Below are 16,167 nucleotides of genomic sequence, written 5' to 3'. Positions count from 1 at the left end.
GAAGGAGCCTGGTGTCAGGAAAGGCCCTTAGGGGATTCTCTCCCGCAGGGCCCCCGGCCAGCACCAGCACCAGCGTTTTGTCCTCTGTTAAAGAGGAAGAGGAAGTTTCAGAGAGGGAGTCACCAGCCTCTCCCCTCAAGGACATCCAGCCCAGCATGGGGCCAGGTGAGTGAAGGGAGGCGGCCCTGTTGCCACAGCAGAGCCTCAGAGAAGCGTGGGGTCCCTTTGGGAGTAGGCCGAGGGTTGGCATGATGGGACCTTGTGAGGGGTTACCTCCTGACGGGTCCCTCCGTCACCCCCCAGGAGTTATTGCCCTGGGGTTCTGGGAACCCAGACCCTCTGTGGCCTTGGTCTTCCCTCACTGTGACCAGGCCTGACTGGAAAGCTGCTGCTTGGAGATAAGCTACATGCCACCAGGTTTGTGGTCTGGTGACAGGCCTCATGGCCACCCCGCAAAGTGGTCCCGGCTCACGTCCCGCAGTGTCTCACGGTTTGTGTGTGGTGGCCTGCTATTTATATTTAGTTCCCACTTAGTCTGTGTATTATCTGTTAACCTGGCTGACACTCTGATGAGCAGGAAAAGGAAAGCAATTATTGCCCGTTATGGCCTTGGGGCAGGTTTTCTGTCCCAGGAGAAAGGGATCCAGCTCTCACCTGGTTCTGTCTGGTACTTGCTTCGGCGGGAGGCAAAAGTGAGATTCGAGTTCATCATGGGATCATGATGTGGGGGCCAAGCTGCAGGTGGTCTCCAGATGAGGGACCTGGGGGCCTTGGCCTTCACGAAGGATGGATCCTGAGACCTTCACTGATCCTTAAATTCAGGAATACCATGCAGCCCATTACCTGTCACAGTGTTTCACCCCAAAGTTTAGATGATTCCTATGGTCTTCAATTGCTTCTGTAGCTGTAGAACTAAATTAATAACCATGAGTCATTTCTCACCTAGAAATAAAGTCCTGTAGTGACTCATTTGTGAGGGTATGAGTGAGCTGCAGGGAGCAGAGGACCCAAGGTCCTGCCATCAGGCACTGTCCCACTGTCCCTGGAGATTCCCCAGTGAAAGGCCGCAGCCTCCCAGCTCCTGGTTTCAGTTCAGGCTTCAGCAAGAACAGAAATTACTCTGGTCTTAGACCTTGGCAGTTGCTCATAAAAGGCTGAAGATTTTCATTTTTAGTGTGTGGAGGGCGAGGTTCGCGGTCACCCTTTCAGCAGACCTTGTGGTCTAGCAGCTGAGGCCACCGGGGGCTAGAGGCGGTCAGAGGAGAGAGTGGTAGGAGACGGGGCTGAACAGCACTCGAGGGTTTGGAAGGCTTCAGTGTTCTAAGTAGGGCGTGGCCAGGACCTTCTCTTCCAGCGTTAGGGACCCGCTGGCACCTGCTGCCAAGACCACCCGTCACTGCGTCAACCTTGACTTTTCACTGCTCTGTCCTGGCAGCTCCTTTGCCTCAGTCTTGTCTCAGAGTCAAGTGTGATCCACACTGAGGCCCAGCCAGAAAGCTCAGGTCCCCGTGCCTCCTGTGTGTCACCTGAGAGCATGGTGCCAGGCAGTGGCGGATGCTCAGTGTGGATTCGTTAGTGTGGATGAGTGGCTCTGAACATGACTAAGTCACCCACAACCTCCAGGCCTGAGGCCTCTCGCCTAGTCTGGAGGCAGGCAGGGCCCACAAGGCGCATTGTCATTCATAGATCAGAACTCAAGTTGTCAACTCCTGGGAGGCCTGTGTGGCCAGTGGATCTCAGGGTCTCTGCCTCTTGTCTCCCCTTCATTTTCCCACTTGTGTGTTTCCCACTGGTCTGACCCCTGATCTCCTGGCTCTCTGGCTCCTCGTTTTGCAGCTTTTTCTCCTCTCTCCTGATGTCCTTAGCTCAGCCTACAGGCCCTGTGACAGCAGACAGACTGGATGGAGGCAGTGCCTGTTTGGTGGGGCCAGGCGGGCAGGACCGCTGTTCCCGGCTACCGGCACTGGAGGAGAAAGGATTGAGCCGAGGCAGGAGTGGGGCGGGTGTCTGTGGAGCTGGGCCTGGAGGCAGGACTGGGGCAAGGGCCCTGGGGGTGGGTGGCTGCGGCCCACCCGAAGTCACGGGAAATTCCTCTGGCAGGCGGTGGTGGTGGTGTGGTCATCAAGACAGAAGCGCAGTCTGAGGACGAGTCGTCGCAGGAGCAGCTCCTCCTGGGGGAGTCCCCCAGCCAGACCAAGAGCAGAACCCCCAAGGGGCCCAAGAGAAGGACTGGGGGTCCCCGCCGGCTTCATGCCCAGGGAGTGGCAAGGGTACGAGCAGGGGACCCTCGGCCCGCAGGAGCGGTGGGGGAGCCGCCTCGCATCCTCCCTCGCCGGCGAGAGCGGACCTTCCCCTGCCCTGACTGCGGGCAGAGCTTCCGCCTGAAGATTAACCTGACCATCCACCAGCGGACCCACGTGGAGGAGGAGCACAGGGGCGCCCGGGGCAGCTCGCCCACCGGCTGGGGGGAGGCCCACTCCACGTTGGAGCCGGGGGAGGTGGTGGTGCCCGGCCCTGTCATCCGCTGGCTCCCAGAGGAGCCGGAGGACCACCGCTCCCTGGCAGGCCGTTCCTTCGTGGGGCGGAGGCCAGCGGCCACCAAGGTGTACCACTGCAGCGAGTGCCTGCGCTTCTTCCAGCAGCGGAAGAGCCTGCTGCTGCACCAGCGCCTGCACACAGGCAACAGCCAGGGCTGGCCCGCCTGTCCCTACTGCGGCAAGGCCTTCCGCCGGCCCTCGGACCTCTTCCGGCACCAGCGCATCCACACTGGTGAGCGGCCCTACCAGTGCCCCCAGTGCGGCCGGACCTTCAACCGGAACCACCACCTGGCTATCCACATGCAGACTCACACCCGAGGCCAGGCGGGCCCGCACTTTCCTGCTTCCTCCGCCCGCCCGGGCAGCCCACCCGGACCCTGGCCGAGCCACACCGCGGAAGGCTGACAGGCCAGGAGCCTGTGGGGGGCGCCTCGGCAGGACCTCTCCACCTGCGGGGCCTGACGCTGGTTCTTTATTCTGGGATGGCTTTGGAGAGGTGATATTTTTTTTTTCCCCCCCATTCAAATGGGAAGCAGCAACCTTTTTGGTGACAGAGTGTATGAGTGTGATGGATGCCTCAATTTCTTGTTTCCTCAGTTTGTCCCTCTTTGCTGCCTTTTCTACATTCCTGACTTATAAAGGATCCCTTAAGGCTTAGGGATGCCAAGTTTTTGGTGGGGGCCTTTGGCGGGTCCCAGGGACAGACATGTGGCCCAGAGACTGGTTCTCCCATTAGGTGTGATAGAAACAGGGAGACCCTAGGGCTTTGGTTTTGTAAGAGAAGTTTGGTGCTCGCTGCAACATGAGAAACAGCCTGACGAATAGGCACTGGAAATTTGAGTTTTCTACGTTATTTTGAGACCACCGCCACCCCACCACCCTGGAGCTTTTGTAGTGCTTTTTTAAGTGTTGTGTGTGGTTGTAAGGGGACCAAGTGCTCCGGAGAGGCAGGAATTATTCCGCCACCTGCTTGTGTTTGGGGACAGCAGAGGGGCTGTCCAGACTTGCCTGCGTATTGATGAGGATGCCTTGGCTGCTGCTCTGGAAACCAGGTGTGTGCCTTGGCCCAGTGATTCCAGTCCTTCTCCCAGTGGGTATTCACATCCATGATTGACTTTGGTTATCAGTGGAGAAGGGGAAAGTGAACTGAAGCCCAGAGTGGATGACACTTCCGCCAAGGGCACGGTTCATGGATGTGCGTGCTCCACAGAGTGGACCTCATACGTCACTGCAACAGGGGCGTCAGGAAGCGAGCCCAGGAAGCGCCTTTAGAGAGGAGGATCCTGGACAGCCAGCCTGGACTTGGGCCTCTGGGCCTGATTTGCCGTGTGAAGGGGCAGTCTCCAAGAACTTGGGGCTCTGACAGAGTTAGGCCAGGAGATGTGGGTAAATCTTTTAACCACCTCCAGCCTCACTTTCTTCATTTGTCAAAGGGGGTAATGACCCCAGCGCTTCCTACCTCATCTTAGTGTAGTCACGGTCACAATAGATTTAAGAGGCAACAGGATAAATTAGAAGCCTGGTTTTGTCCTTCCTTTCGAGTTCGGGGCTCCTTTTCTCTTCCATGTGGATCTCCAGCTCTTTTCTCCCAGTTAGAATCCCTCAGGAAGGACCTTTATTTTCTGGAGTGAGTGTAAGATCCTGGGGTGCAGAGTGAGGTAACGTTCCTATTGGGCTCCATCCCTCAGGAACCCTTTGTATTTCAGTGAAACAAATGCTTACCAAAGCAATGAGATTCAAACTGTGAAAGTCCCGGATATAGTATCAGACCTCATGGGGGAAGTCTTGACAACACCTGGCTCTTTGTTCCTCTTAAATTAAACCATTGGGTGCTGCCTATAGATCAGCCCTCGAGTAGAGTGATTTTGAAGCTGGAGTGATGGGTCCTCAGTCATTCTGATTGTCTTATTTGTCTGGCACTATGTGTTCAGGCCTGCATCCAGGTGCCTGAGCCCCTAGCTGTGCCACTTCCTGTTGCCTCCTCCGACCCACACACCTCTCCCCAAATCATGAAGAGTTGGGGACAGATGGTAACATTGCCATCATCTCTGGGGCACGAGTGAGTATACACATCAATGACAGCCAAGCTCCCCTGGGCTTGAGAAGGAGCGGTACTACCCTTTCCTGCTGTGGATTCTGCTTGTCTGCTCTGGCAGCCCCAACCCTTTCCAGGGGCCCTGCAAGTCAGGGCTGGGCTGTCAGCAAATGCTCATACAGGATGTGGTGCAAGTGTAGCTGCTCAGAGCTTAACCCTCAGTTGCAAGAGCTGGCCTCTGTTTCCTGGGGATGCCTCAGGGCGAAGAGTTCCTAGACCTGTTGTGCTGATGCTAAATGCCCTGTGTCCATACAGGTACTCCAACAGAAGCAAAACCAGGAGTAATTGCAAGGCACTGGCATCCCCCTTTTCTTCTTCCAAAGCATTAGGTGTTCAAAGAACGTTCTTTTCTCTTGAAATGAGTCAAGGGAGGCTGCGTGGTCATGAGCAGAGCGGGGCCGGGGGAACCAGGGAAGCTGGAGCCTGGTATGGCCTTAGGCTCACTTCTAGCTCTGGGTCTTGGCTTTCTCATTTGTAAAACAAAGAACGGTGGGGTCATGGCGATAAAGGCCCTTAACTGTGATGGTGACAGTTCCTTGTCCCTATGGGGACTTAATAAATATGTTGGACTCGATGAGTATGTGCACGTGACCTGGTTCCTGCTCTCCAGTTGGAGCGAGCACACAGCACACGCTTGGCTGACTACGCGGTGGGCTGCTCCGCACTAGGCCCAGGGACCGGGGCGCATTCACGAATGAGCACTGCTGGGGCGCGGGGTGCTCATACCTGCGGGTCGCCCGCGCAGCACGCTGCAGGGGCGGGGCCTCCGGCTCGGCCAATGGGGCGCTGGCTCCGGGCCGCGGGAACTGGATGCACACGGGGTGGGGGCGGGGCTTCCAGGGCTGGCCAATGAGGAGCCGGCTCCGGGCTGCGGGGCGGGGCCCAGTTCGGGGCCGGGGTCGCCAGCTCAGGAGTTGCCAGGCCGCACTTTCACCTTCTCTGTCCGCGCCTCCCCAGCGCGCTCGGACCAGCCGGACCCAACGGCCGAGCGAGAACCTGTGAGAGTCCGGGGACCCGTCTGCGTGAGGCCGCGCGACGGCGGCGGCGACTCCGGGCCAATCAGCGCAGGACCGTGGACAAGGCAGCTATGGGTAAGGGCGACCCTCAGGGAGGGTGTTCTGGTTCCACCCATGCTGGAATTGGAGGGCTCGGTCTGGGTGGAGATTTGAGGACAGGGACGCTTGAGGCCCAAGGGTCTGAGGGGAACTGTCTGAAGTCACGAGATAAAGTCCCTTCTCTTTTCTTGGCCTCGGTGTGCTCGTCAACTGATCTAACCGAGGTGTCCGTCAGCCCTGACGTTCAGTGGACACAGCTTTGGAGGTCGGGGTGTGCGGGGGGCTGGACTGTGAATGCCCTCATTCCGGAGACACTCCAGGGCTCCCCTTCCCGGACCTGTCCTTCAGCCCGCCTCCCCCACGCAAACCGACCATCTCAGGGAGGCCATCACCCTCATTGTCACCCTCTTTTCCTGGCTGAGACCAGGGCAAGTGTCTGGGGAGGTTTTATGTTCACTCCAGTTTAGGCCTTGAGCTTCCTCCTGTTGAGCAGTCTTGCCCCTGGCTGTGAGGGTCCCTTAACCCAAGAAGACATTCAGGCGATAATGACCAAAACATTTATTTGAGCAAAAAGAGTTGCAACTCAGGAAGTAGAGATTCAGGTAGCAACCTAAATTGTGCTCGGAAGAGAACAAGGAAAGATAGGGTTTTGTAGAGGCAAAATTTACAGGTGTGATTTCTATTTTGGTCCTCCATGAAAATGACCCATTCCAGTGGCTGCTGTCTTTGACAGTCTGCCAGGTGGTGTCTGTTTGGGGGTCTGACTAGTGAGGCCTTTTGGCACCTGGAAGAAGTTTCCCCCTATTCCAGAGGATCCTGACCTTCCTGTAGCTGGGAATGGCCCTGGGCCCCTCTCCTGGTGGCTGACTTACCTCCTTGTGTCTAGTCACAGGAATGGCATATGGGGACTGACTTCCAATGAGAGGCCCAGGGCTAGTCTGTAGAGATCTACCTTCTGGCCATCTTGGCTGCCGTTCGGAGAAGATAGAGTCCCAGGATGTCCAACTTCACACTTGGAGAGGCGGACGCAGACACCTGAGAAAAGCTGGCCAGCTGTGAGAAGACGACCCTGGAGTTTGGGAACCAGCCGGAGGGCAAGTGGGCTGTGCTGGGGACGCTGCTGCAGGAGTACGGGCTGCTGCAGAGGCGGCTGGAGAACATGGGGAACCTGCTGAAAAATAAGAACTCTGGGTCTTGCGGCTGCCCCCCGGCAGCATGGTGGAGACCCTCAAGGTACATGAACTGGGTGCGGGTGGAGGATCCTGCTTGGATTCAGCAGGGGCCATAGACTCAGTGGAGAGAGGGCTCCTGGCTGCCAGAGCCTGACATCTTGGCTCCTAATGACAGTAACCAGTTGACTTTAAAGGGCTTGAAAAAGGTGGAAGAGATGTACGACAGAGCAGAGACATCTTTGTGGCAGATGGAGTAGGGTTGGTTGGGAGGGGTATGGTTGTGTCTGTTACTACAGAGCGACCTCTGAAGATGAGGACTGGCCAAAGTGGGGAAAATCACAGATGTGTGTGTACCTAGAAGAGGGGACAAGAACCCAGGCGCCCTGACCCCGAAGCCTTTTAGCCACTGGTTCCTGTACTTTATCTGAAGCAAATGTAATGGAGATGCTTTTGCATTTGCCTAGTGGTTTGATCAGCAATGCCATCTGATTTGGTGAAGGGGAGAGAAGAGACTGAGCTGGCTCCAGCTGGTCTCCGAAATGGCTGTAACTCACATTGGCATGGGTGACCTGTACTTCTAGGTGCCCGTGACTGCTGAAGACGTAGCCATGTATTTCTCAGAGCCTGGAAGACTGGCAGAAGGTGCTCTGCAAGGCCATCATGGAGGGGAACCACAAGACACCAGTTCCCTGGGTAAGAGCTGGTCCCTGGGGACTTCCAATCCAGAGTCCTGGATTTTATTCCTTTATTGAATCAAATGAGCCTCCTAGATCTGAGAGCCAGAAGCAATTTGAGATCATTTGGTCAACCTTGTGTCTTCAGGCAGATAGAAGGTATCCTTAATTCTTATCTTTAGGTGCTGTGAAATTAAATTCAGGGAGGTTAACTGGCTTTCCCAGGGTCTCATGGAGACTAAGCTGGCCTCTGTTGCTAGCCATCCTGTCCTTCCCATGGCACCAGAGGCAGTTCTTCCTCACTCATCTCTCACCTGCCAGCCTGTTTATTTCTGGTGAGCTGGGACCTTCCTTAATTTACATTCGTACCCCTAGGGCTCACTGAGCTGTACTCTGCACACTGTGAGTTCTCTAACTCCTACTGAGTGTTGCCTACTTTTAAGGGTGCCCTGGGACCAGAAAATGAAGTCCAGTCTGGCATGTGAAGTTCTTTGGACTGTGGATAAAGAGCAAGTGTATATGCGTGTGCATGCACACGTGTGTAAACAGAGTTAAATCTAGATGTTTGCACCTACCCCGCTCCCATGCTGCCCTAGCTCGCGCACCTGAATTCTCCCACTGCTTGGAGCAGATACGCAGTTGGCTTTTTGTCCACTCTTCCTTCCTTGGGTGGCCGAGGCCCAGAACAAAGTGCTTTACTTCCCTTTGCCTGGCCATGAAGTCCCCTTTCCAGCGTGCTGTGAGGCAGTGGGGTGACGGGGGGATGCCGGCCTTCGGGGAGGCAGGGGAAGAGAGGCAGGAGGAGGCCTGTGCTGCAGAGTGGACGGTGAACCGACCTGAGAGCTGACTTCGACGTGTGACTGACGTGGCTGTGACTCACATTGGTGCGGTAACCTGTACTTCTGGGCTTCAGTTTCCCCATCTGTCAAATGAGGTGGCTGGGCTAGGTCACTGTGGGTTCTTCCTGTCTTTCCTGGTTTCCACGTCCTGCCCTATGAGGCCAGCAGGATGGGAGCCTTCCACCTGGCTCATCACCTGCACTGCCAGTGTGGGAGCATGGGGGCCCTGTTCCCCATATCTCAAAGGGGAATGTTCCCTGCTCGAAACCCCTGGCAGGCACCCTCTCCCTTTAAGCCCTGCAGAGGCGAGCCCCTTGGGCAGACCAGGCCTGTTCTCTCTCCGGACTGTGCCACCACCAAGCCAGAGCTCCAGACCCCTGTGCAGAAGGGAGTCAAGGGGCAGCCAAGCCTACCCAATGCAGAGTGGGCCGAGACCCCTGGGACCCTGTCCCCTCCGGCTGGGGGCAGGCCTGGCCTCTTACCTTCCCCGGGGAAGGGCCGTCTGGTGCCAGGAGTCCCCAGGTGGTAAAGCAAAAGCAGAGGAAGGTGGAGTGAGCTGCTCGACGTTGTACAGCTGACCGATAGGGCCAGACCAAGGTGTTCTGATGCCCAGGGAATGCTCCCCATGTTGAATGTCCTGTTGGAGGAATCACTGTGGCCTGTGACCACTCTGGGAGCTTGGGGGAAGGGCAGAGGGCAGACAGGCGAGCTCCCGGGATCTGAGACTGAGAAAGCTGTTGTGGAGCCTATGGAATCCTGACAGCAGACATGGGCTGGAGGGTGACCTCCTCCTGAGACTGTCCCTGACTCAGATCTGTCCCCACATCCCTCCACACTTGCTCTCAAATCCTCTGCACTTCTTTTCTGTCTTTTAGGCTTTAGCATCCTTGCAGGAAGGGATCGAGTCTTTCTCGAATGTCCCCAGCACCTAACACCGTGCCTGGCACAAATGCAGATAATAAATAGTGATATTAAATGAATGATGAGCCAAATAGGAGTTCTATCTTCTTTACCTTTCAAATAATAGCAAAACTGGATCAGATGCGCAGTTTTCAAACCTTTTTATTTTTTTTTTTTAAGGTAAGGAACCCTGTATGTGAATGACAGCTGGGAAGCTGGAACACAGGGCAAAGCGAGACTTCTCTGTTTGGGCAGGGGATGGGCGGGCACCTTGGAGCCCTGTTCCCTCGGAAACAAAGGATCACACCAACACTCCTTTCCCTTGCTTTCTAGACTCAGACATTTTATTTGGGGAGAAAAGCTCACCTTTGAAGCAGGTTCTTTGAGTAGGTAAATTAAGTCGCAGTGAACTCAGAGCTGGGAAGAAGGTGGGTGTTGAGCAGGGTACTGAGAGGCTGGCATGTCAGACTGATGCTAAACGTAAGGTTTTTAAGACTCCTGCAAGGGTCGGGCACAATCCAGGGACCCAAGTGTGGCAGGAAGAAGCAGCAGCAGCAAGGGCGCCTGTGGGTTCTAGTGCCTTCCCTCTGTCTCTCAGAGCTGCTGCTTCAGGAGCCTGGGGAGGGGCTTCTCCGTGGTGCAGGGAGCCAGCGGCCACCAGGCCGGGCCCCTAAGACAGGGCAGCAGGACTCGGTCGTTTAGATGCTGTGGCAAGTTCCATGGTCCCAGGGCTGTAGCAGCTCCCAGGGAGATGGGGATCAGGCCAAGGTGCCCCTGGGCCTGGCGCCCCCAACCCTGGCTCAGCTGTGCCGTGGATCCGGGATTTGCCCTAGGGCGGTGCTCAAGGGAGCACTGGAGGTTGAGGAATGAGGTCTTCAGGGGACTTGGAGTCGGCCCTGTGGTCTTCGTCGTTTTCAAATAATAACTGTTAGTGACTTTCTTGCACTCCACCCTCAGGCTCCCAGCCTCATCAGAAGACCGCTCCGCCTCCCCTCTCCCCCAGGCCTCACCCTGGGAGCTGCTTCTGTACCCTCCGCTGCAGACCTGCGGCCCCCAGACATGTGGTGCAAGGCTGCCCCTTAGACTGGGTGCTCGCACGGGCGGGCTGCTTCGGTAGGCCTGGGTGGGGCCTGGGGTCGCAGTTTTAACACGTGCCTGGGGGGATTCTGATGCGGTGCCCGTTTGAGAACCAGAGCTTAAGAGGACACCGGAAGTGTGCGTTCACTTCGAGGGCTGAGTAACCCAGCCCCTGGGATCCAGGAGCCACCTCCGTGTTTCTGGACTCAGAGCTGCTCCCCAGAGCCCTGTGAGCAGATAGACTTTCGGGGGGACTGCTTCTATGGGGAGAGGAGCTGAGCTGCGGAGAGCACTGGGAAGGATGGAGAGAGCGCGCGAAGCCTCTTTTGGCTTTTCTGTCAATGCGGAGCGGGGCACTGCCAGGCTCCGTCCCACACCAGTGCCCAGGCTCTCAGATCAGAGGACAGCCCCCTTCCTGGCTGCCTCCCCAGTCTCGCTGCTCACACAGAGCGGCCCCCGGGGCTCACAAGGAAGCTGTCCTGCTGCTCCACCCCTCCCGAATCAGTTTTCTCCTTGAGAGGAATTGAGCTGGTCCACCTTGTTCTTCCACAGTAGTTGTCAGGTTGAGTGGATGAAGCACGCGGTGGAAAGGGAGAAAGGGGTCATCAGTGTCCCAGAGCGTGGCATCCTGGCCAAGCTCTTTGTCCCAGACCTGCTCTTCCATCGGTGCAGAGACCTCTCTGCTCCTCAGAGGCCCGTGCAGGAGGGAGGAGGGGGCCAGGGTTCTGTTACGCTGGGAATACTAGTGACCGCCCACTGCAGGGCAGATGGAATGGGGGCGGAGGAGGTGAATGGAGCCAGAGAGAGAGGAAGAGAAAATGGAAGGAGGACAAAGGGCGAATTTGGCATCTAGAAGCTGCTCAGTAGTTGTTTGTAGGTGGCTGAGTGACTTAGTGATGACAGTGAGAGCTAGGACGTCATAGGGCTGGCTGCCTGCTCTGGGGAGCTGGGTCATTAGAGTCCAGAAACAGCAGTCAGGTGCATAGTTTAAGAGGTGTAATTAAGGCTTTACAAGTAGGTGTGGGGGTATAGCTCAGGGGTAGAGCATTTGACTGCAGATCAAGAGGTCCCCGGTTCAAATCCGGGTGCCCCCTTGCCAAAGTTCTTTTCATCTGTGTAGTATTAAGGAAGAGGCAAATGATTGCTCTCATCGCCCATATTGGTCCTTGATGCCTCACTCCACAAATTGTGCTGTGTCCTAGGACACGTGCTCTGATGCTCCCTGGTGCTGGCCAGTGTTAGAATTAGACAAGAGGCATGGTCATGAGGGTTATCTGAGGTCATGGATAGTCGTTCTGTGTGTCACAGATCTTCCCCCAGTGACAATGGCTAAGACTTACCCCTTGCATTCGCAGGGGTCCGGACTTCCAAAATGTTTCCTGGATTGATGAGCACACCTATGTGACATCAGTCTGATGCCTTCCTGAGCTCCAGACACACACTTATCTTTGTCTTTATTCCTCCTTTGGCCTAAAATCGTCTCCAGCTTCTTCTGGCAAACTCCTTTGTCCACCTCCTCCAGGAAGCCCCTCCTGACTCTCCGGGCAGGGTAGCTCTTATTCGCTGCTCCAACAGTCCTCTCTGGGCTTCTGCCACTCTTGTGGAAATACTTTGGTTCATGGTTTGTCTCCTGTTTGGACTGAGACTGTTTGAGAAACAGGGACAGTGTTTTATTTGTGTGGATAGACGACAAGGCCTGGCACCTCACATGCTCCGTGTTTGTTGAGTGAATGAATGAAGGAGTGAAACAAGGCCACCCTCTTCGAGGCCTTGGACTAGGGAGGAGGCTCCGCCCGTGTTGAGTGTGAGGTTCACTAAAGACCTAGAACCAACCACTCGGGTCCTGATGACTGTGCTGGCTCAGTAGAACCCTAGTATAGACTCTAATGGCTTTTCCGGGGTAAAGGCTGGTACCGTGACCACAGCCTGAGGAAGAGGCGGGCTGGAGTGGAGACTAGTTAAGATTAGAGAGAGGTAGAAAGGAGAGCGGATGATAATGAGAAGGCTCGCCACCTCCTGGGACACGCGGAAAAAAGGACAATGATGTATAGACCCGTAAATGTCCTGGGCACAGCGCCACAGGTGAAAGATGCTAATGAAAGATCACGTGCAAGCAGGGGTGTAGCTCAAGGGTAGAGCATTTGACTACAGATCAAGAGGTCCCTGGCTCGAATCCGGGTGCCCCTTACCTCTTTGACACTTTCTGAAGCAGGTGTTGAAATTTCTGCCTCTTCCTTCCACATTTCACCATTAAATTGATGTGCTTTGTCTTGTGATAAAAATTTAGGGTTTAGAGTAGGACTAGCCCCTAGAACCCTCCTCTGACCATCGTCCAGACAGTAGCTACCTGGGTTGTGTTGAACCACAGAGGCTGATGCAGCCCGCCCCCCCCCCACCCCCCACCACTGCCAGAGATTCTTGCCCTTTGTGCCCTGTGTGGGGACTTGACTTTCTCTCTCTTAATGTCTCATTTCCTCAACCTTATGGTAACTTCCAGAAAGGGGGCTGTCTCTGTTCTTGCTGCTGCCACTTGTGAAGTATGCATATACATCTTCCTGCTTCCCAGAGGTGACTAAGGATTTGAGGACCACGTCAAAAGTAGAGGCTCTATCCTCTCCCTGGGGGTTTCTCGGGGCGGCCGCCTCTACCGCAGACTCGGACCGCTCGCATCCCCCTTCTCCCTCCCTTCTGCCACTTTTTTTCTCTGGGTCGTTATTTTCCTTGGTGAAAATGCTTCGAAGTAGACCCTACTGTATATAATAACTTTTCAAAATTCAAAAAAATATATTTAAGACATATAAGTGGAAAAAGGATCCTGCAGAGGAGTCCCCACGTTCCTTAATCAATGAGGTAATTTGAAACAGTCTTTCCTGTGAGGACAAATAAAAAGGCTGGAAAATATTAAAAGCATTTCATTGGAAGGATTGAAGCGCTCGCTCGTTAGACAGGAAATGCTGGGTGGAGGTTTGGAAAGGCTGGGAAACAAAGAGCGAAAGCATCACAGCGGAGCGTGTTTTTCAGTCCAGAAAAGGCAAATGAGAGATTAAGTGGAATTTTCTGGAGCCTCTCGGGACGGGGGCGGGGCCGGATAAACGTCAGAGATTCTAGAGTAGGGACGCTGCTAAAACTCTCTGGCTTTGGGCTGGGATCCTGTGGAGTGAGGGTGAGTAGAGGAAAAACGGCTGCTACAAGAATTTGTGGCAGGTCTTCGTGTCATCCAAACGGCCTCCAAAACTCAAGCCTCGAAATTTCGTTGAGGGATCGTGACTGCTAAAGCCCCACAGATACTTGAAAAAACAAAGCAAAACAAATGAAGGACGATATTATCATCCCCACCCCGCCTCAAATTGATTCTACAAATAAGTTTTGAATCCAATGTTCAGCACGTAGTCAGTGATAACTACATACCCAGGGAAGCAAAAAACCATCATGAAAATCAATAAAAACAAGAGACCACAGAACTAAACACAGGGGCTTTTTATATGGCAACTGCCAGAAACGCTAAAATAACAATGCTTGCTGAGTCCAAGGAGATAAAAACCAGGCTCGAAAATTTCAGTACGGAACTGGAATTAAATATAACTAAGATATGAGGGAAAAAAGCAACATGGAAAGTTTTTATCTAAAAATAACAAAAATTAAAAACTCACTGCATATGTCTGTGTTCTACTCAGTTAATAGATTCAAAGAGAACATCGGTGAATTAGAACAGTGGAAAGAAATGGTCATTTATCCATCACGATGCACGGAGAGACAAAAGTGTGGCAAATACAGAAGATTGAGTGAAAAAATCTAATGTACATTTAAATGGAGTCCAGAAGGGAAATGAGAGAGAAGGAAGTCCACGCGGTGTCTGAGGAGACAATGGCTGAGGCTGTTTCACAACTAACGAAGGACATCGATGTTTACATTCAAGAACCCCAACGAATCTCAAACATAATAAACAAATCAAGTCCATACCTATGTAGTAATGTTGCAGAAAACCAGAGACACCGAGGAACTCTTAAAAGCATCGTGGGAAAAAGGCATTTATTTTATTTTCAGTTGAGTTCGGGGGAGAACAAGCGAGTTCTCAAGGGCAGCCGTGGACGCCGGACAGCGGTGGGGCCGTGTGTTCTGAAATCCTGCGTTAACGTAAAATTCTGTACTCAGGTAAAATACTCTTCACGAGCGAAGGTAGAATAAAGACAATTTCAGACAAAAACTGAAAGAGTTCGTCAGCATCAGGCATGCACTCATTCAAGGAAATTCTGCAGGATGTATTCTAAGCAGCCCGGAAATGATGTGGGCGGAAGGATAGAGACGGAGGAGGTTCGAGAAAGAGGCAAAGAAATAACAAATATCCGAATGAATATAAGTGAGCATTGACTGTATAAAACGACAAAAATGGGGTTAAAATAACTTATGGAATAATGTAAAAACAAAAGCCACACATGAATTGTGAGGGCAGTAAACGGAGTTAAAGTGTTTTAAGTATTAGCCGGGAGGAGGGTGAAGTTATTGGTTAACCACAGGCTTTGAGAAATAACTACACATAGAGAGTTGCTAGTATAACCCCTAAAATAGAAGAAATAGCAGTTATCTTTTTCAGACTAGCAGGGGAGAAATAATGGCATTATAAAAATCTCAATCAGACAAAAAAAAAGAAGGAGAGAAACACAGAAGTGATAGAAATTAAAAGCACTAAATAGGGTGGTAGAATTGAATGCAAACACATGAGCAAATACATTAAAAGTAAATAAATGCCTCAGGTTAAAAGACAGAGATTGTCATAGTGGGTTAAGATAACCAAGCAACTATATTCTGTTTACAAAAGACACATCTAAAACTTGGGGATACAGAAAGATTGAAAATAAAAGAATATAACTTGAGGAACATTAAAAAAAGCGTGTGGATCTTACTATCAGACAAACTAGACTTTAAGACAAAATATTACTGTAGATACAAAGACTGCTTCATAATAAAAGGCTTAATTTACCAGGAAGCTATAAGAATTCCTAATTTTTATGCCTCCAGTAATATAGCTTCAAAATAATGTAAGGTAAAAACTTGATAGAGTAACAAAGAGAAGTAAATGAATCTAGACTTAGAGTGGGAAGTTTTTATATACCTTTCTCGTTAATAGAAAAAAATAAGTAATTTAGAATTTTTTGTTTAGTTTCCTACAGCGCAGCTTTATTGAGGTATAATTAACATAAAATCGTGACATTTAAAGTGTACAATGTGAGAATGCGATGCACATGGTGAACTGATCACCACAATCAAGTTAATTAACACATCTGTCACCTCACATATTAGGATCTTTTCTCATAGCAACTTTCAAAAGTAACAGTAGAATATTAACTGCAGCCACCATCCCCAGAACTTACGTTCTAACTGAAAGTTTGTAGCCTTTGACCGGCATCTCATTTCCACCTCCCCCAGGCCCTGGCCACCGCCAATTTATTCTCTTTCTGAGTTTGACTTCTTAAAAAAATATCTACGTATAAGTAATAACATAAACGATTTGCCTTTTTTGGGGGGTGGGGGTTGGGGGGTCTTTCTTTTAGCACAGCGCCCTCCGGGTCCACTCATCTGTAGATGGGTGCTACATCAGCGTTTAGAGAAATACTTAGAGCTTTAAGCGCCATGCTGGAAAAAAAAGAATGAAAACGTGAATCCATCTCAAGAGATTAGAAGGAAAGTGGATAAAAGAACACTATGAGAGAAGAAGGAAAAAGAGCAGAAATTAATAAAATAGAAAACAAACGCAGAAGATTAACAAAGCCAAAAGTGGTCTTTGAAAAGAAAAACATGACTAATTAACCTCTGGTGAAAC

General features: G+C 52.4%; 2 protein-coding genes and 2 non-coding genes across 4 annotated transcripts in view; all 4 read left to right on the top strand.

Moving 5' to 3' along the window:
- The window catches only part of LOC105295717 (zinc finger protein 212), a 31,375-nt gene extending 26,169 nt beyond the window's left edge, over nt 1-5,206 (top strand). The window contains exons 7-8 of the mRNA XM_023533795.1: nt 24-165; nt 2,101-5,206. Of these exons, the coding sequence (XP_023389563.1) occupies nt 24-165; nt 2,101-2,942 (984 nt within the window). The 3' untranslated portion in view covers nt 2,943-5,206. The remainder of the gene's footprint in view (nt 1-23; nt 166-2,100) is intronic.
- Nucleotides 5,207-5,509: 303 nt separating this feature from the next.
- The window catches only part of LOC105295716 (zinc finger protein 786-like), a 30,259-nt gene continuing 19,601 nt past the window's right edge, over nt 5,510-16,167 (top strand). The window contains exons 1-3 of the mRNA XM_011365503.2: nt 5,510-5,723; nt 6,574-6,920; nt 7,441-7,552. Of these exons, the coding sequence (XP_011363805.1) occupies nt 7,520-7,552 (33 nt within the window). The 5' untranslated portion in view covers nt 5,510-5,723; nt 6,574-6,920; nt 7,441-7,519. The remainder of the gene's footprint in view (nt 5,724-6,573; nt 6,921-7,440; nt 7,553-16,167) is intronic.
- TRNAC-GCA lies at nt 11,372-11,443 on the top strand. Its single transcript has one exon. It is a non-coding gene; the product is annotated as a tRNA-Cys (tRNA).
- Nucleotides 12,465-12,536, top strand: TRNAC-ACA. The gene has a single exon. It is a non-coding gene; the product is annotated as a tRNA-Cys (tRNA).

Source organism: Pteropus vampyrus, unplaced genomic scaffold (assembly GCF_000151845.1).
Source record: "Pteropus vampyrus isolate Shadow unplaced genomic scaffold, Pvam_2.0 Scaffold112, whole genome shotgun sequence".
NCBI lineage: Eukaryota > Metazoa > Chordata > Mammalia > Chiroptera > Pteropodidae > Pteropus > Pteropus vampyrus.
This window is presented reverse-complemented; position numbering and strand designations above follow the sequence as displayed.